General features: G+C 54.5%; 1 protein-coding gene across 2 annotated transcripts in view; it reads left to right on the top strand.

Moving 5' to 3' along the window:
- The first annotated feature begins 1,202 nt into the window (after window positions 1-1,202).
- KHDRBS3 (KH domain containing, RNA binding, signal transduction associated 3) overlaps window positions 1,203-20,348 on the top strand; it is an 84,883-nt gene continuing 65,737 nt past the window's right edge. For both annotated transcript variants that reach the window (XR_001360570.1, XM_014533154.1), the window contains exon 1: window positions 1,203-1,233. Coding sequence is in view for 1 of the 2 variants with exons in the window: in XM_014533154.1 (XP_014388640.1) it covers window positions 1,224-1,233 (10 nt within the window). In the remaining variant the exon portion in view is untranslated. The remainder of the gene's footprint in view (window positions 1,234-20,348) is intronic.

Here is a 20,348-nt window from a genome sequence, read left to right as displayed (position 1 = left end):
CATCACTTCAGTAACCAGCGCAGTGTGGTCACGAACAGCCTACGAGTAAAGTGCTGTCACTTTGTAAAAAATTAAGGCTTTGCTAGCATTGATCAACTCTCCAGCCAAATTCCTTTTTTTCCAAATCATCTTTAAGAGAAAACTTGAGCTGGGAGGACATCGAAGCAGAGGCTGGCTTTTCTTCGTTCGTTTTGTATTTTGTGAATCCTCACCCCTGGATATTTTCCATTGATTTTTAGAGAGAGTCAGAGGGAGGGGGAGAGAGAGAGAGAAACATCCATGTGAGGGAGACCCACTGATTGGCTGCCTCCCACATGCACCACAACCAGGCCTGGAGATGTGCCCTCGGCTGGAATCGAACCCAGGACCCTTCAGCACAGGCCGATGTTCTATCCACTGAGCTGAACCAGCCAGGGCCAGGTTGGCTTTTAGACTTTTTTCCAGCTGGTGTTTTATGATGGGCCTTTGTTGCTGACTCTCATTTTCAGTTATTTTCTCAAGATAACTGGTTCTCCCGCCCCACTCCCCCTCAGCTCCTCCCCCAAATATTGACTACTTCTGTTTCCTTCCCCAAAGTAGCGGGTGATGTTTACTTGATATAAAACCAAATCAAAGAAAAAGGGCTTTGCTGTTTCCCCTCCACCCGGCCCCGCCCCCTTCCACGCAGGCGCCTGCGGGTGCATTGGCCGAGCCCTTTCTTGCCAGGGAGGCTAATTGGAGATGAAAGTACTGCTCTGGGCTGTGTTTTGTGTTGTGTTTGCTAGGAGGCAAGTGCTGACTCGGACTCCGAGCCATCTCCAGAAATGCCTTACGCATTATAATTTAATCCCGCACTCTGGTCTCGCTTTGGATGGTGTTCAGTACAAGCCAAGTAACCATTAAATAAGATTACAGAAACCCTGTATTTTTAATTATCTGATATAATATATGGATTGGCGGCTGGCTCGCTGCCAGGTTATGCATAGTGGTCGGTGGCAGGAGGCAGCGGAGCAGAGGAGTGGCGAGGAAGGTGGTCTGAGTGCGCCCAGTTGATGGAGCGCTGTGTCGGTCGTTTAGAACGAGCGTTCAGCTCGCACCTGCTTCTCTGATGTTGGGACTCAGTGTGACGCGGGGTGCACGTGAGGGGTGACAGCGTGTCCCTTTGCCCTGCGCGCAGCTCTGTGCCACAAAACCCGGTTTCATTTTTTGAGGACCCTTTTGGAAAATACCTTTGATTTGCTTGAATGTCCTCAGGTGAGTAAAGCACAAGAGAAGATTGAGAATGAAAATTGCAGAATTGTATTTACGTGGGGCTCTTTCAGACTATAGTGTGAGCCTCTGCTACATCCAGAGGCGGGCATGGTGATTCCGTTTTTAATTGTACTTCTTAGGGTTTTCTGTTTGTTTTTTAAAAATATGTTTTTATTGACTTCAGAGAGGAAGGGAGAGGGAGAGAGAGAAACGTCAATGATGAGAGAGAATCAGTGATCGGCTGCCTCCTGCAGGCCCCCACGCTGGGGATTGAGCCCGAAACCCGGGCATGCGCCTTGACAGGGAATCAAACCGTGATCCCCAGGTTCATAGGTCGACGCTCAACCACTGAGCCCCGCTGGCCAGGCTGTTTCTGCCACGTCTTGTCTTCCCTGGGACAGAGTGAGCTGCTGGGAGGCAGGGCCTCGTCCTATGTGTCTGTGTCTTTGGCACCTGACATCACGCTTGGCCCACGGTTGGTCCATGGCCCTTTCATGTCTCCATTCGAGAGAGCCCCGCCCCTTAGGAAGGTGGGGCACCTGAGCTGGGGGGAGGGGGGTCTCTGATGGGCTCCCAGACACAAGTGCAAGCAGGTCCTAGTGATGCAGTGAGCCACCTGGGGAAGGGCCCGCTCCGGGAGGTGCTGAGAGGCTGCGTCAGGTCTGCTTTGAATCAGAGGTCTGTTCCCTTTTATCCTTTCCCCGGGAACTGAAGCCGGTGCACGCTAATGCAATCAGCTCTCCTTCCTGACACCCCTGATGAGGGTCCTTAGGGCAGATCAGAACCAGCACTTGGAGCCTCTGCCACGTAAGCCTTCTTACCTACAGGAGTGGCCTGCTGTCCCGGGCGCCACACGGACACCCCAGGCCAGAGGAGCAATGGACAGAGCAGATCCAGTGCCCACGACAGCTTGGGCACCACAGGGCCCTGGTACTCCTGTCCTCCTCCCCTCCGGGGGGAGTGAGAATGCATTACATTTTTTAAAGAAGGAAGTTGAGTGCTCCTTGGCATCGGGGATGAAAATCCTAACAGCAGCTGCCCAATCCAGGGCCCCTCAGTGCCAGCTGCTTCCTGGGAGGTGTCTGTGGTAGACGCCGGTCAGGAATTTCCATTGGTGATGATGAATTATTTAATGTTATTATTATTTTTAAAGAATCGTTTGCAGTGGTTTCCCTTAAATCCAGGCTTGCTTTTTGTCTGATACCTTAAGTAAGCATTTATGGAAATGTCCAGGGAAGCTAATTTCAAGTCCTTAGTCATTTAAAGAGTTTCTATTGATTTTCAGAGAGTGAGAGGAAGGGAGAGGGAGAGAGAGAGAGAAACACTGATGTGAAAGCAAAACATCCACCAGCTGCCTCCTGCACACCCCGTACGGGAAATCGAGCCCACAACCCGAGCATGTGCCCCAACCAGGAATCGAACCGGCCACCTTCCGGCAACAGGAAGATGCCCAGCTGAGCCTCAGGGGCCAGGGCGGGAGGATGAATTTTTACAAAAGGTTCCGGAACATGTGTTTTACCTGGAGGCAGGCCCGCTTTTTCCTGTGCTCCCCAGCGATACCTTCGGTCTTGAGTACGCGTCCCAGGCAGGGGTTTTAATTACGTGTATGTCAGGGGCCAAGGAGGAAGTGGGAAAACTTGCTGTATAGGTCGATGCTCAACCACTGAGCCACAGCGGCTGGCCGGGGAGAAAGGCATTCTTGAGGACGCAGAGTTAGCAGCGCTGATGGGTGTTTACGATGCTCCCCGCGGAGGCAGCACCTGAAGCTGCAGTTCACAAACGGAGCTGTCACAGCCGGGCCTCTGCGCGCACCTGTGACCATGTCTGGACACTTGGCGGGCCTCGCCAGGCACAGACACCCTCCTGCGCCCCGGCGAGCCGTCCGTTTCCTTCCAGTCCATGTCCGAAGTCTCTCACCAGTCAGCCCCCCGGCTGCTATTTTAAGGGCTTGACAGGGTATTCCCGGCCGAGTCCTGGCGTGGTAAAAAGCCTGAGCGTGCCAGAGCGCCCTTCTTGGTCTCTCTGTTGATAGGAATCTCACATGTGGGCCCCTGCTGGCCCAGGCTCCGGGAGAAGTTATTATACTGGAGAGGAGAAGGGGCAGTTTTCCTTCCCATCCTTTGCCCTTGTTCCTCTGTTTCAGGCTGTACGTCATGTGCACGCCGCTCTTCTTCCCACCAGGTGGCGCTGCATGTGGCGCCTTCGCCCTCTGCCTCAGCCCTGGCTGCTCCTGAACCTGTGAGTCCTGATCCATCAACAAGCTGGAGTGGCTTTTGGCTTTCACCAGCTGCTGTTAAGCTCTCACATTTTGGATATTGTAAGAGGCACGCTCTCTGAGGAGTATTTGCAGGAAGCAGTGGCTTGTGTGTGTTCTGTAGCCCCTATTCCTTGAGTGCCTAAGCAGCGGTTCTCAACCTGTGGGTCGCGACCCCTTTGGCGGTCGAACGACCCTTTCACAGGGGTCGCCTAAGACCATCCTGCATATCAGATATTTACATGACGATTCATCACAGTAGCCACATTACAGTGATGAAGTAGCAACGAAAATAATTTTATGGGTGGGTCACAACACGAGGAACTGTATTTAAAGGACCAGAAGGTTGAGAACCACTGGTCTAGGGGGCCCGTGTGGCCGGGCTTTTCCCCACTTCACTTCCTCCAACCCTGGTGACCGCCTGGTGGAGGTGTTTCGTTGTGGTCATTCTGCAGAGAAAGAGCTGGCGGCTGGAGGGAGGTGTAACTGGTTCAGGGTCACGCAGCCAACTTCCAGTCTCGGGCTGACTGTGCCCTAAAGAGAAGATACTCCGAAAGCTGGAACTGAGAAACTGTTTTCAAGGAGAGTGTGAGGCTAGCTGGCGGCTGTGACCTGTTTATTCTGTTGGGGAAAATGGCAGTGTCTGTGTGGCCGGATGTAAGTTGGATGCTCTCATCTCTGTGAGGGCGCAGACAAGAGTAGCGGCAGCTGGTGTGGGAATTCCTGTGCCCTCTGGCGGCTGTGACCTGTTTATTCTGTTGGGGAAAATGCAGTGTTTGCGTGGCCGGACGTAAGTCGGATGCTCTGATCTGTGTGAGGGCGCAGACGAGAGTAGCGGAAGCTGGTGTGGGAATTCCTGTGCCCCGCTTCCCACCGTCTGCCCACGTGAGTGGCTTCCCAGTGCGGGTGGCGGCCGGCCCAGGGCTGGTGCAGAGTCCCAGCCTGGGGGCGAGGGGAGCCGAGCAGTGTCTCCCGTCCCCGGGTCCCCGGGTGCCTCAGGAGATTCTGACTGGGTTCCCGAGCGCTGCTCTGTTTTTATGTTGTGAAGTATGAAGAGTACCGCCATAAGGAAATTATACCTCCGCGACCTTCTGTCTGTCTCCGAGACAGGCGCAGGCAGAGGAATCTCTCTCTGCTTTCCGACACGGTGCCTGCCATCCAGGACGGAGCCATCACTCCCTGCCCCGTGCGAGCGTGGCCTGCGGTGACCTACAGAGGCCACGCTCAGAACTTGGTGGCGTGCTGTCGCTTTCTCCCAGCGCTTCCCCTGGGAACCGGACGAACTGGACAGGGAGCTTTGGTGATGACAGGCTCTCTGAGCTTCAGGCTCTTCGTCTGTGAAACAGTCCCGAGAACGTTGTAGGTTCTGAGAAGGTTCCTCTCCTCCTGAGTCGCGGACCGGGCTCCCATTTTCCTTCTCCTGGAGCCACAATCCACGACACAGAGACGACACCGTGGCCTACTTACTGAAGCCTTTTCTTAATTACTTTTTTAAAATTGATGTCAGAGAGGAAGAGAGAGAGAAACATCAATGATGAGAGAGAATCATAGATCGGCTGCCCCCTGGAGATGGAGCCCGCAACCCGGGCATGTGCCCTGACTGGGAATCGAACCCTGACCTCCTGGTTCCTAGGTCGATGCTCAGCCCCTGAGCCACGCCGGTCAGGCAAAGCATTTATTTAGAAAACTGGACATGAACTGTTGGCTCGCCAGGCTTTGTTTGGGTGCCAGCTCGCTTCTAACAGAGGGTGAGAGCGGAAGGGGCGTTCTCAGGCCGGGGGTCAGCGAGGTGGCGCAGGAACAGGGATGTACCTGTCAGACTTCGGCTTTGTGGCCCTGGAGGACCTCCCCGTCTGGGAGAAGCCTGGAGGGAGTGTTTCCTCTGGTCTTTCCCAGGGGTTTGGAGTAGGGGTGGGGGTGGGGAAGTCAGTTCTCACTCTGTAGGGCTCATGGCCCTGGGCGAGGCTCAGAGCGGGGCTGCCGAGCCGGGTGGTACTGAGTTCTGGTCACAGGGTGTGCAGCGCAGCAAGGAAGCCCCGCATGGAAAGGCATTGACAGTGCGGGTGTGAGTGCCTTAAAGAAACACGCCCAGGGGGCAGGCCGAGCGGAGCTCTGCCTTGTCCCAGGGGGAGGGTGTGTGTGGCTCCCGGCTGGTGGAGTGGCACCGGGGCTGCCAGTGAGACAGGCCTGCGCTGGGGCGGGAGGCAGGCTGCTTCCCGGGGTCTCTCTTCCTGTGTTAACCCATGGACGCCTGTGCAGACTCCCCGGCTCTGGCTGGCACAGCAGTGCCATGAGGGTGCCCCCTCCTCCCTCTGTGTTCCCGGCACCTGCAGTCCCTCCTCTTGCACCGTCTTTGCACGCATCCCACTGCAGATGGTCATGGTTTGTTGGGAGTCACTTCTCCCCCTGGAGCCCGGGTTCCTTACAATCGGCAAATCGGACTTCCCTTCGATTCCTCCCCCGATGCTCAGCCAGCACCTGGGAGCGGCCGGGGCTCAGGATGTGTCTGGAATGACCCGTGGGTGGGGCTCAGTTTCTTCCCTGTGGGGCAGGGCCGTGCAGGCCTCATCCCATGATGCTTTGGTGCAGGAAGATTGCAACGGGGGCGGGGGGGGGGGTTCTTTTACTCGAGTTGCTGGCGACTAGTGCTCAGGCAGGTGTGCCAGGCGTGGGCACCCGACCACAGTGGGAAGCCCGCTCTGTATGGAAGAACCTTTGGACCTGGGCGCACGCCTTCCCCTCTCTCAGCTCCCGTGCTCGTAGTTTGTCAGGACAGGTGCGATGCCACCTGCCCCAGCCTCATTGGGAAGTTTCAGGGACATACCCGAGGCTGGCTGTGACCAGTCCCCAGGCTGCTGGACCCGGCCTGCCTTCCCTGCCGGGTCTCCCCTGCCCAGAACGGTGCCCGGCACGCAGTGGGCGCTCAGTGCTTGTTGAATGAATACGTGAGAGCACCTTCTGGCCATCCTTCTGAACATAAGGTGAAGGCAGGACTGGATGGACGGATGGGACTAGAGGGGTAGGCGGGGCCTAGGCCGTGCAGGGCCTGCAGGTGGCTGAGGGGCGTGAACGTATTGAAGGTTCTGGGGCACCACTGCAGGGGGAGGACGTGGTCAGCTGTGCGTTTTAGAAAGCTCGTTTGGGCTGCTGAGCGGTACAGGGCGAAAAGCTTTAGAACGATGCCGTCTGGAGTTAGTGTTTCTGGGCGTCTGCTTTCACTGCCCATGCATTGCCTTGTATTTGAAGCCACGGTCAAGAAGGAGAAGAGGGAGACACTCTCTCCCTCTCCCCTTCCCCAGGGAGAGTGCAGAACAGACCGAGACAGAAAGGGCAAAGGAAGGAGCCCTTGCGGCCACATGGGCACTGATGGCGCGGGGGAGGGGAGGAACCCCAGTTGTGTCCTTTTCTCCCTTAAGGGAACTAACTTCATGAAATCCCCTCCGTGTAAATTACACTTAAAATGTTTATTTTAAAGGCGCCTTTTTTTTTTTTTTTTGCAATGCATTTCTTTTCAATAGAAATATGAAAATGTGTCACTGCCTGCGATACTTAAGCAGAACAGGGTGTGTGGATTTCCGGAGCCCTAAGCTGGTGAGAATGAGGAGGAAGCGCGCAGGGGACGCGGAGAGGTAATTTGTCACCGCTGGGCTGTCTGCAAAGCTCATTGCTCTTGATAGCTTTTCTTCGTCAGTGACCACAAGGCGTCCAAATTGACTGTGCGTCGGTTCACACTCTCCCAGTAGACTTTACATTTAAATGAGAGGCTTCGTGGTTTCAGTTCTCGCCATCAAGTACGCGCCGAAATCGCTGCTTTCTTTGCGAGTGTTTCTGGTTAGCGCTGCATCCTCAGCAGGCGGTGGTTGGTCCAGATTCCATCCCGAATGCGAATCCTGCTCCTGGCAGAGGCCTCCCCACGCCTCAGCGGCTCCCGGGGGTGTTTGCAGACACAGAGGCAATATTCCAGTTGGACGGACGCTTCTTCTTAGCAAAGAACTCTGGCCCAGACTCTTGACACAGGAGCTGCAACAGGTTGTTTTTCCCCAACTCATTTCATTTCGGGGGACACACCCTTGGAGGCGCTGGGAGAAGAACAAGGAGGAGGATTCTCGTTAGAGCTCCTCGAGGAAATGCTGCCTTTCATGCCCGTTTTAGACTTCTGACCTCAGAAAGATAATATAATGCATTCATGTCCTCGTTTTAGGCCATTACGTTTGTGGTAAATTGTTGCAATGGCAATAGGAAGCTACACAACGTCCTTAAATCATTGAGCTGCTTAATAGTAATAGTTGGAGACTGCAGTACCCTTTTGTACAGCAACTACTAGTAAGATCAGTAAGGAAATAGAAGACTTGAACAACAGTGTGAGCTGAATAGACTTGTCAGACATCAATAGGACACATTTCCCGAACAACAGTAGGAGCTAAGAAGCTATAACTTTCTCAAGTGCACATGAACATTGTCCATGAAAGATCATGTGTGACTCCATAAAACAGGCCTTAATAACTTTTAAAGTATTGAAATCATGCAAAACATGCTCTCTGACCAAAATGAGATTAGAAATCAATAACAGAAAGAAATTAGGGGGATTAATAAATATGTGGAAATGTACAGACTCCTAAATAACCAGTGAGCCAAATAAGAAATCACAAGAAAAATTAGAAAATATTTTGAGAAGAATGAAAATGAAGACACAATATACCAAAATTTATGGGATGCAGCTAAAGCAGTACTTAGAGGAAAATTTATAGCTATAAACACCTATGTAAAAAATGAAGATAAATACCCCAGCTGGTTTGACTCAGTGGATAGAGAGTCAGCCTGAGCACTGAAGGGTCCCAGGTTCAGTTCCGGTCAAGGGCACATGCCTGGGTTGCGGGCTCGATCCCCAGTTTTAGGGGGTATGCAAGAGGCAGCTGATCAGTGATTCTCATCATAGATGTTTCTATTTCTCTCTCCCTCTCCCTCCCTCTCTGAAGTCAATAAAAATATTTTTTTTAAAAAATGAAGATAAATCTCAAATCAGTTACCTAACCTTTCATCTTAAGACACTGGGAAATCTAAAACAAGAAGAATGAAGGAAATTATTCAGCTTAGAATGAAAAATAATGAATAGAATAGAAAAACAATAGAGAAAATCAACAAGCCCCAAAAAGCTGATTCTTTGAAAACATAAAAATAAACCAAACTTTTGATACATTGACCCTAAGAAGAGAGAGAGAGAAGGCTCAAATGACTAAAATCAGGAATGAAAAAGAAGACATTACTGTTGACTTTATGGAAACAAAAAGGATTATAGGGAAAAACTATCAACAATTCTATGCCTGTACATTAGATGACATAGAACAGCGGTTCTCAACCTGTGGGTCGCGACCTCTTTGGCGGTCGAACGACCCTTTCACAGGGGTCGCCTAAGACCATCCTGCATATCAGATATTTACAGTACGATTCATAACAGTAGCCACATTACAGTTACGAAAATAATTTTATGGTTGGGTCACAACATGAGGAACTGTATTTAAAGGGCCAGAAGGTTGAGAACCACTGACCTAGATGAACTGGATAGACTCCTAGAAGGATGCTATCAAATCTGGCTCAGGAGGAAATGGGGAATCTGAATAGAATGGTGAAGAGATGGTTGAATTGGGAAACAACAACTTACTCAAAAAGAAAAGCCGAGGTCCAGATGACGTCACTGGTGAATCCTTCCAAAAACGTAAACATTTATTAATACTAATTCTTGACAAATTCTTCCAAAAAATTGAAGAGGGGGACTAGTTCCCAACTCATTCCTGAATACCAAATCAGACAAAGTCTTCACACAAAATCCACAGACCATTCCCTCTTATGAGCATAGACATAAAAATCCTCAACAAAATACTAGCAAATCGAATCCAGCAACATATAAAGAGGATTATCCATCAGGATCACATAGGATTTATCCCAGGAATGAAGGTTGGTTTGGCATCCAAAAATCAATTCATTATTTAATACCCCATATCAGTAGAACACAGGAAAAACACAGTCCTCTCAATAGACACACAATAAGAGTGTGTGACAGATTCTAACATCCTTTCATGATAGAAACACTCAGCAAGCGAGGCATAGAAGGGAGCTTCCCAAAGCCGATAAAGTGCAAGCCCTGAGCAACCCCAGGTGACGTCACAACTTGGAAGGCCTTGCCCCTTAAGATCAGCAGCCAACAGATGTGACTGCTTGCACCCCTTGTGATCAGCATGGCGCTGAAGGCTCCTGCCAGGGCCAGGCATTGAGACGAAAGGCATCTGGATCGGAAAGGAAAAGGCACCGTTTCCTCTGTTGGTAGACGCCATGGTCTTCTGTACAGAAAATCATAAGCTATCCACTGAAAACCTGCTGCACCTAATAAGCAAGTTCAGGACACTCCCCGCCCTCCCCTTTGCAGGTTAATTTAAAGAGACCATCCTGATGATAAACAGTATGTGCTCCACTGGGCCGTAAGCTCATGAGGCCGGGGCCCATGTCTGTAGATCCCTGTGTAACTAACACCCACCCACATGCCTGATCCGGAGAAATCACTGTGTACACGCTTGATATGTGAATGCATGTTATGGGAAAAAGAGAAAGTATAAAAAAACCCCACACGATTGCACTCCTAAAGCAACACGGGGGAGATAGTCCTTGTTCATGTTTCGGATAGTCTCAGTCGCCATCTAGAATCTGGGAAAAAGAGAAAGTATAAAAAAACCCCACACGATTTCACTCCTCCTAAAGCAACACGGTGGAGATAGTCCTTGTTCATGTTTCGGATAGTCTCCGTCGCCATCTAGAATGTTGTGTTTTGGTGTTTAGTTTGAGATTCCGACGTCATAGTTTTCCTCGGTCCTTGGAAAGTTGGGGACGCCGTTTTGCATGGCCACGGAACACTCCCTGCAATGTGTGCCCTCAGACCCTCAGCTGGGGTGCGCCACGGAGCACTCCCTGGAGATAGTCCTTGTTCATGTTTCGGATAGTCTCCGTCGCCATCTAGAATGTTGTGTTTTGGTGTTTAGTTTGAGATTCCGACGTCATAGTTTTCCTCGGTCCTTGGAAAGTTGGGGACGCCGTTTTGCATGGCCACGGAACACTCCCTGCAATGTGTGCCCTCAGACCCTCAGCTGGGGTGCTCCACGGAACACTCCCTGTCATGTGTGCCCTCGTACCCTCAGCTGGGGTGCGCCACGGAGCACTCCCAGTGTCTGGGATGAACGGTCCTGACTCGTCCCACCCGTGTGCTTCCACGCTGCCCACCGCTGCCCATCGGCCTGAACCTGCCTCCTCACCACTCGCTGGTGGGCATGCTCCTTCCAGACTTGCCCTCTAAGAGGAGGCTGTGCAAGATGCGAATCCTCCCAAAGATGCAGCTCCAGCCAAGCCTCTGCTTGGCTTAGGATTTCTCCCTCCGTCCTGTCCTCAAGGGGAAAGCGCAGTTTCCCAGGCTGGTCCCAGGCCTTGCCTCCCTGTCCATTCTCACCTGCTCCCCCCTCCTCCCCCCCGGGGCCCTGTGGTGCCTGCCAGCTGGGCTGCCTCTGACTCATAGAGCCACGTGCTCCTTTCAATGCCCTGTTTTGCTTTGTTTTCTGTTGTTTTTAGTTTGTTTGTTTTTAAGACAGATGCTCTTCTCCCTCTACGCGCTCCGCTCACTTATAATCTTAGGGATTCAGTGCAGGCGTCACCACCCAGAGGAGACCAGGTGTCCCACTCTGGATTCCGGGTTGGGGACCCTCTCTGTCCTTCTCTGATGCCTCCCGGCACACAGGGCACCTTGGCCATGGTCTTTGTCACCCTGGGTCCCAATCTCCCTCTTACTTAAGTCTCCCCTTTACAGAGGGAGCCCCTGAAGGCAGGGCCCCTGCACCCCCTTGTGCCTGGGACCCGGTAGGTGTTTGGGACGTGTTGACTCAGTGGGTGCTGCGGGGGCCTCCGTGCGCGAGTCTGCGGGGCCGTTCGGTTGGTTTCTTTAGGCCCCCAGAGGTGGGTGATCGGATGGAGTTCATCCGCAGCATAAAGGTTCTTGACACCCAGGGTCAGGTTCATTTCCTCCAGGAGTGAGTGTGAGCATGCTCAGATACGGGGCCTTCTGTGTCCTGTTGACATCATTTCTGTGGTGGCTGCTGGGGCCGTTGTGGGGGATGCTAAGTTGGAAGCATGTATTTGGCGGGCTCTCCCCGCCACCTCTCATGAGGCCGCAGTAAATGGGACATCGTGTGCTAACCTAGGAAACGGGGCGTTCGGTTTCCGTCTCCCCTTCTGCCAACCGGTGCCTCTCAGCTGTAATTTGTTTTCCTGGGCGTGGGAGCTGGGCCAACGGGGAGCTTCTTTGACGCTCAGCGTGCTGTCCCCAACGCGAGCGGCTGGCGGCCAGAGTCAATGCCCTTCAGGCCCTGGAGAAGCTCTCGGAGAAGCACTTCGTCTGGCCTCCCGGTGGTTTCTCAAAGATGAAAAAAAAGATGTTATAATACCGCCGAGAATGATATTAATATGTAAACTCGGGGTAGCTGGCTGGGCCGCAGGCCTTTCCGTGGCTGACGCTGTCCGCAGGACAGAGAGAAAAGTAATTAGCAATGGCGTGCGTAGCGTCTGGATTTGCACCCAGAGCCTGTCATAGAATTGCAGCGCATTTCACAGCCGCCCTGGGAGACAGGACGTGGTTGGATTAATAGGCTCAATCCTCGGGAGACGGGGCGGGAGCGGTGGCGCTGGGTGACCACGGGCTTCTGGAAGGAGGTCCTCAGCTGTGGTGCCCAGTGTCTGTGCATTCGCACAGTCCCCAACGTGCCCGTCTTCTCTCTCTCTCTTTCTAAGTGTGTGTGTGTGTGTGTGTGTGTGTGTGTGTGTGTGTGTGTGTTGGGAGGGTGGGCCATGCCCCGGGGCCTGGGAAAAGCGTGCTATGTGAGCTTCTGATTTCAGCGTCTGCACAGGTTGCCTGACAGTGGGTGCCCAGGGCTCCAGGTGAGCTGTGGCCTCCGGGACTCGGGCAGGCTTGTTCCCCAGCGCAGCACTTTCCTCACCTGCAGAGCAGGGGAACGCTGCCCACGGTGGAGTTAGGGGTGTGTGTGTGTGTGTGTGTGTGTGTGTGAAAGGCGGCCCGTGAATGAATATTGGTGAGGAGTGTAACGTGCCTGGCAGGTGCCCACAAGTCCTCCCTCCTCGCTTAGGCTCCTCCACCGGGACAGGTAGGAGACGTTCTGTGGCTCAGCAGCGGGCGTGGCTGTGGAGGTGCTGTTCCCGGGGATGCTTCCTTCCCCCAGGGCTTCTCCAGACCCCAGTTTCTCTCCTCCCCCCTGCTCTCCCCGCTCCATCCGCATCCCCTTCCCATTGAAAAGGAAGGTCACACGATGCGTTTTCTCTGTTGAAGTGCTGTGTTTACCAACCAAATCCTCTTTGCACCTGGCTCATTTGGAAGGTTGCTGCTTCTATTTATGGACTCTTTTCCCCACATTAAGCATGTGGTACTGTGGTCAGACCTGTGAGGAAACATCTTCTCAAACTAATGATTATTATTACATATATATTTATATATATAATTGGTTTCAGAGAGGAAAGGAGAGGGAGAGAGAGATAGAAACATTAATGATGAGAGGGAATCGCTGATCGGCTGCCTCCTGCACACCCCCGACTGGGGGATGGAGCCCACAACCCGGGCATGTGCCCTGACCGGGAATCGAACCACAACCTCCTGGTTCCTAAGTCGACGCTCAGCCACTGAGCCACGCCGGCCGGGCCGGTGATGCTATTAAACACCTGCTGTATCAGAGGCTGTGCCTGAGCTGGATGGAGGAGGAAGGAGAACAAAGACAATCTCCTGCTCTCAAGACGGACACAGACGTGAAGGAAATCAGGCGTTCGCCATCGCGATGCTGCCCCGTGTGCCGGTGCGCGAGTGTGAGCCGTGGGGTGGTGGGAGCGCCCGCGCTGCCCCTGAGGTCGGACTGGAAGCTGAGGTGGGACCGAAGGGGACCAGGAAGGAAGAGCCCCGCAGAGGCGATGTCACAGAACGCGGGTGACCGCACGGGTTCTGGAATGGGGAGGGATTCTGGGTGCACAGTTACTGCGAGGGCGAGACCGCAGCAGCAGGACCCGCAGGCGCGTCTGTGCCGATCCATGGACCATGGACAGAAGCCGGAAAAGTAATGGGAAGGGGGCTTGTGACCAGTGTCAGGCTCACAGCATTGCTTTAACACTGTGACACTGTGGGCCATGTCACTCAGGCAGATAAATACATGCACTCCTATGTAATAGACAAATGTGTTTCTGTGAAACTGTAGTGTTATATAAAGTGACATATTTCCATAGTGATACACGTATATTTGATTGACTTGTACACTTGCTAATACTGATCACTCGTACACTTAGCTTTTGCTAAGGGGAGACTATTACCACGTTGATCTAAAATACGAACCTAAGTATTATGGGGAAGTGAGTTTTTTAGATCTTTTCATCGTTATTGCCCGATTATTGACTAAGCGGCTGGACTGGGTGCCCTGCTGGCTTGCAGGCGGGCACGCCTTTCCCTCTGTGGCTGAGCCCTGAGCACATCCTCCTGGCTGTGGCTGACCTGCAGCCCGGCAGAGGGGGCTGCGGGACCCTCCACACCCAGCTTCCCAGGGCACCACTGTCGCAGAGGAGTAGCTGGTGCCCCCTCTGTGCTGCTTTGGCTGCGGCACCCAGAGCCAGGAAAGCGAAGGAGAGCGTGGGTCAGCTTACCCCCCGGGCCACAGACCAGCGCTGGGCAGTAGCCGAGTGTTAGGAGGGTCACCTCGCCTCTGCGAGTGTTCTCGCTGCTCCCACAAGGCCCGATGTCCTGTGCACAGCCCAGCCCAGCACCGCAGCAAGGGTGCCCAGCACGGACGGGCCCACTGCTATGGGGACGGTTAGTGTTTTACGGTCATGGTCCTGTTGTAGCCGGCGATACACCTAGAGGACTTCTGGTTTCCTTGGGTAATTCTGTCCACCCCTCCCCAACCCCTTATGGTGCGTCCCCCTTGCTGGGCTGTGGTCCCCGAGAGGTCGGGCCTGGGTTGGTTCTGTTCCCTGCAGTATCTCTGGGGCGGGGCAGACAGCAGACCCCAGTCTCCCCGGGGACCGGGGCGCGCACTGCACGTCCGTGATGGTGCCCTGCTCCTGGGCACGCGGTGCCCACGTCCTTGCCTTTCCTCGCTCTGCCCCACCCTCCGCACTGTCCCCCGCCTCCTGCTGCCTGAGTCCAAGGCTGGCATTCGGGTCCTCACAGCACCGCCCCTTTAGGGGCGCTTCCTTCTGGTGTTTTCTGGCCACCTGCGCTCCCCAGGCTCCGGTCTGACCTCAGCTGGCTGCTTGCAGGACCTGGCCATGACCTTGGGGGAGCCGAGGTTGACAGAGGTCGGCTGTTAGGATTAAAGTTTTTATTGCCCCAGATGTTTGTGTTACGGAGGCCTAGGCAGTGTCTGCCCCCTCCCCCTCCCATTACCCCTTCCCGAGCTCTGAGTGCCACGTGGGGCTTCAGAAGACCAGGTGCGCCCTCACCAGCCCACACCCCAGAGGCCTACTCCTGACTTGGGCAGCGTCTCTCAGGCCTGCCTTTCTCTCCCTTCCTGCCGCATCTCAATGGCGGTGTTGACGGCGTTCAGGGTTCGTAAATGTTTATTTTCTGCATGAATTTGGCCATATTACCTTTGACACAGGCATCTCTTCTGTCTTTTTTATAAAAACATTTTTTATTGATTTTGAAAGAGAGAGGGAGGAAGAGAGAGAGATAGAAACATCGATGGGAAACAACATCAATCAGGTGCCTCCTGCACGCTCCTTACTGGGGACGGAGCTGGCAACCCGGGCATGTGCCCTGTCGGAATCGAACCGGTGACCCCTTGGTTCCTCGGTCGATGCTCAACCACTGAGCCACGCCGGCCGGGCCGTCTCTCCTGTCTCTTACCCAGAGGAGCACAGCACCCTGAAAGCTTCTTTCTTGGGCTGGGAAGCGGGGTGGGGGGACGGACAGCCCACCCCTGGTGAGGTTCTTAGGCCAAGTCTATAAATAAGGGAGCACTGGAGACATTGGTGTGTTTTAGCGTAAACGTGTCCCAGGGAGGACTCGCTTGTTAACGTCTGCTTGGTGTCCAGTGCAGTGCTCAGTAGGTGTCCTTTATGCATCCGCCCTGTTTTCTCAACCATGAAAAGCACGTGGTGCTGTTTTCTCCATTCACAAGCCAGGAAGGCGTGACGTAGGGAGCACATAACATCCAGGGCCGGACGCCTGGAAACGGGCTGTGCTTTTTGGTCTGTTCATCCGACTTCTCAGAAAATAGGTTCTTATTCCGCATAACTGGGCCGCGGTCGGACGAGCTCCCTGTGACGCCTGAATGGGAAGCCTCCTGTCCCTTTGCGCTAAGTCACGGTGGCGGGAGGCGACTTCCTGCCTCTCCTCCAGGCTGCCCTGTGGTCAGGGGTTCGAGTCCTGTGTTCCTAAAGGGATGCCTCATGGCTCTATATCCATGAATGGCTGCCAGGAGGACCACAGACTCGAAGGTGAAAAACCCCGTCATGTCCGGGCCGTCTTGTGTGGGTTGCTCTGAGGAACTGGAGCCTTAGCGCACGCAGCACGCTTTCTCTGCGGATCGCTGGGTGGATGGTACATAAGCGCTTTTAGTTATCACGGAGCAGTGTCTCTGCACCAGCCTCCTATGGGGTTCCCCCTGTATGAGCGGCCCCTCACCCAGCGCCCTCCCCCGGGCGGCCAAAGGTCTGGCACAGCCGGGCCGGACCACAGGGCCTCAGCTTGCACATCTCACCTCTGACCCTGCAGCTGACTGGACTGAGACTTCGGCTACTGCCTCCATGGCCCGTGCACCCACCTCCGCCATCATTCTCCTCCGAATGTCTGCCTTCCGGCTCTGGGTGTCTCCTCCAGTCTCGTCTGGGGAAGAACTCCGCAGCCAGCGTGGCCCCTGGCGCGTGAGAGGCATTGGATAGGTAGACGAAGGACGGTCATTTGGAAGCCATGGTTCATTGTTAAACTCTTCTGTTGTTTTGAATACAATCAGTGCACCTAGATTAGTCATTTGTTTGCTCAGTCACCTAAAATATATGGAGCATTGGCTGGGAGAAAGAGTGGATGCAGGCCCGGCCGGCGTGGCTCAGTGGTTGAGTGTCCACCGTGAACCAGGAGGTCACAGTTCGATTCCCAGTCAGGGCACATGCCAGGCTTGTGGGCCCCATCCCCAGTGGGGGGCGTGCAGGAGGCAGTCGATCCATGACTCTCTCATCACTGATGTCTCTCTTCCTCTCCTTTTGGGTGGTCCCCTCCCAGGCTGGAGTTTTGCCCCCTCGTCCTGCCACAGTTACGATGAAATGGAAAGTATTTGTTACATTTAAAATGCAGTTTACCTTGTTACTTATGGGGCGGAAATAAAACTGTCTATTGTGACCTTCGGGTTTTGTTTACATATTTTTATTGATTTCAGAGAGGAAGGGGAGAGGGAAGGAGAGACAGAAACATCAATGATGAGAGAGAATCATTGATCAGCTGCCTCCTGTACGCCCCCGACTGGGGATCGAGCCGGAAACCTGGGCATGTGCTCTGATTGGGAATCAAACTGTGACCTCTTGGTTCATAGGTCAATGCTCAACCACTGAGCCACACCGGCCAGGCGGCCTTCAGGGTTTTTAATCGTAAGTCATGTTTTCGTATTGAACGGCACTGGGTCTCTCTTTTAATTGGAGAGTGTAGGTTTCACCCATCCCGACAGCCACCACCGCTGCTGCGGTTGGTCAGACAACGTGGACAAAGGCTTTCAGGAGGCAGATGACTCCGAGTGGCTCAGCGGCCGGCGGGGAGGCGCCGTCCATTGTGCGGCGTCACACGCCAGGGCCGGGTGGCAGGGTGGTCATCGTCCTCTTTCTTTTGTACATAAAGGGCTGAGATGACAAGAAGGAATATGGGGACACTCATTCAGTGCTGCTAGCTGTGTCGCTCACGGTCCTTTGTTACGAAGAATAGGAAGGGACCCTGAGTAACCAGCAAACCTTGAATTTGTCAGGATTTGAGGAGTTACAGGGTGGATGGAAGATTCTAGAAGTAGGTTTTGCAATGGGCAGGAAGGAAGGCACTCTGAAGGGGAAGGGTCTGGGAAGGGAAGCAGAAGTGACCCACCCTTTTCTCCGAAGGCAGTTCCCGGCCCTGGGCCTCGATGGGTGGGAAGCAGTAGAGAGAAGAAATGGAAAACAAAGCTGAGAAAACCCGTAGGTCAGGGTCATTTAACTAGTTAGCTCATGGCAAAAGCCAACAGGGAACTCAAATCTTTTGATTCCTACTCCTCCATATATTCATCTTTTCATTGAGTACTTGCCACACGCCAGGCAGTATCCTGAGTGTGGGACTGAGCCGTGGTTAAGATGTGCACATGCCCGGCCGAGTGGCTCAGTGGTTGAGCATCAACCTAAGAACCAGGAGGTCACAGTTCGATTCCCGGTCAGGGCACATGCCCAGCCTGCAGGCTCCATCCCCAGTGTGAGGTATAGAGGAGGCAGCCGATCAATAATTCTCTCTCATCACTGATGTTTCTATCTCTCTCTCCCTCTCTCTTCCTCTCTGATATCAATAATAATAAAAGGCTCAAAGTTTCAACTTTGTGTTGAGAGCATCCACAGGTGGTCTTTCCTGAGCACAGGGTCAGTATCCCTTATGAGGCAGTAATAGGCCCACCGTTTATGGAGCCGTGGTTACCTGCCTCCCAGGCCCGTGTGCTTGTCCACCCCGTTCCGGCCCTGCTCAGAGCCACGGGGTGCCCGGTAGCGAGCCCTGGCGGATGTCGCAGGCCCCAGTTGATGGCTGGATGAAAAAATACATGTTTAACCGTCCTCTCTCTCTCTCTGCTGCTCACCCGCCTGCCTCCTCGCGGTTTAGTGGCTGGCTGTGTTCCAGATCTGTGCTGTCATAGCTTCTAGCCACGTGAAGCTTTTAAATGTAATTAATTAAACTGAACTAGAACGAGAAGTTCATTTCTTCAGTCAGACACACACAGCCACGGTTCACGTGCTCAGAATCCAGACGTGGCGGTGACTGCCATTGTGACTACATGGGGATCCGCCTCCATGGTCCCGGGAAGTCCTGCTGGGCGGGCGGGCGAGGCCGGGCTGGTTCTGATGCCTTACCGGTCGCCCTGACGGACTAGGACGGGAGTGACAGTGGCGGTGCCACGGAAACAGAGCACTCCCCAGCTTGTGTGTCCTCCTGGGGAGGTCCCGGAGTCGTGGTCTGCAGGCGCCGTGGGAGTGCACAGCTCGAGGCTGCCGCAGGGGCTCTCCCTCACCCAGCGGACCTCGGGGCTGTTTCCGCAGGAGCTTCGAGCCTGGGAGCCGGCCAGGCCACTGAGACCGAGGTGTCTCTGCACTTGGAACGGTCCCCACAGTGACCAGGGCCCTGCGCTCACCTCTGCTGCGTGGCCGTGACCTTCCAAGGGGCCCTCCCTCAGGGCCCTTGCCATGGCCCCATGGGCACCAGGCGCCCCTGCAGGCTGGGAGTGGTGTCCTTCCCACGGACTTACATGGCCTCTCCTCCTCAGCCACCTGGGGTCAGAGCAGATCCCACTGTACAGGTCATGCAGCGGAGTCCAGAGAGGATGAGCAGCTCCCCCAAGTAAGCCATCAGCAAGGGGCGAGGGAGGGCAGCGGGTTCTAGAGCCTGCACCCCGATGTTCAGGCTCTCCGGTTTCGCCCAACCACTCCCTCCCACAGGGGCGCTGCCCAGCAGATGCAACTGCAGGAGAATGGGGAGCCCCTGCGACTCCTCTCGGGTGAACCCCCTCTCCGTCCTCCACACGCGGACACTGAGGGGTGTTGCTCAGTGAATCGGCGTCTCTTCAGAGGCGCCACTGCCCCAGGAACACACACAAGCAGGGAGCGGGCGGGGGGTCCTGTGCGGCCGAGGAGGGGCATGAGGTTGGCGTTCATCCCGGGAGGAGGTCTCACCGAGCCTGATTGAGAGTCCAGGGGGCCCGGAGCCTCCGACCGGCTGGTTTCCCGTGTCGGCTGTAGTAATCGCTGGTCTGCCACTCGAACCCATGTTCTCATTAGCTCCTATTCAGGCCTCACCAGATCACGCTCCTCCTAACATATTCTCATTAATTCATCTCCTCCTGCAGCTGTCAGAAAGCTGGACGGCCATGCTTATCTGGGGTCGGCGGGTTAACACCCGGTTCTGGGGGCGCCCCGAGCAAAAGCCGGTGACACGGTGACCGGTGACCGGAGGGCGCGTTCGCTTCGGGCTGCGTTTGAGTTACCCTCCCAGCCCCTTCATTGTGCTGCACTGGACGCTCCTGTCGGGGCTCCGCTCACTCGCCCACCGGGGACCTCGGCATCGGGAGGGCTCGGCTGGCCGGGCATTTGCATGTAACCCGTGTGCCACCCTTTCTCTGTCAGCGGCGTAATCAACACTGTGATTTGTGCCTCCCCTCCTGGCATTCACAACGCCGTGTGTAAACGTAATTGGTCCCCGGAATAGCAACTGTTCTCAAGATGATAAACATTCCCTCTGACTAATGTGCTGAGCGGCGTGTGCTCCTAGACATGGAGGCTGCGCTGCTCGAATCAGCCTGCGACCGGTGAGCCTCTCAAGGTCCCGGGCTAGTGTCGTCGTCCTGCACTTCTCCGGGGAAACCAGGAACGTGGCTCCGATAACCCAGCCCCATTGCAGTCCCCTGTGCGGAGAACACCCACGCGGCTGTCAGGGCACAGCTGCGGTTTTCACACCTCTGCTAACGACCATAGCTGGGTGCAGTGGGCCACCCAGCAGCACCCTACGCCTCAGAGCTCCTCTTACCGCCCCCCCCCCCCCCCCCCCCCCCGCCGCACCCCCCCTTCTTTTCTTTCTTTT

This window comes from Myotis brandtii, unplaced genomic scaffold, assembly GCF_000412655.1.
Source record: "Myotis brandtii unplaced genomic scaffold, ASM41265v1 scaffold1214, whole genome shotgun sequence".
In the NCBI taxonomy this organism is placed as follows: Eukaryota; Metazoa; Chordata; class Mammalia; order Chiroptera; family Vespertilionidae; genus Myotis; species Myotis brandtii.
Note: the sequence above shows the minus strand (reverse complement) of the source record. Positions and strands in the feature narration are given on the sequence as shown.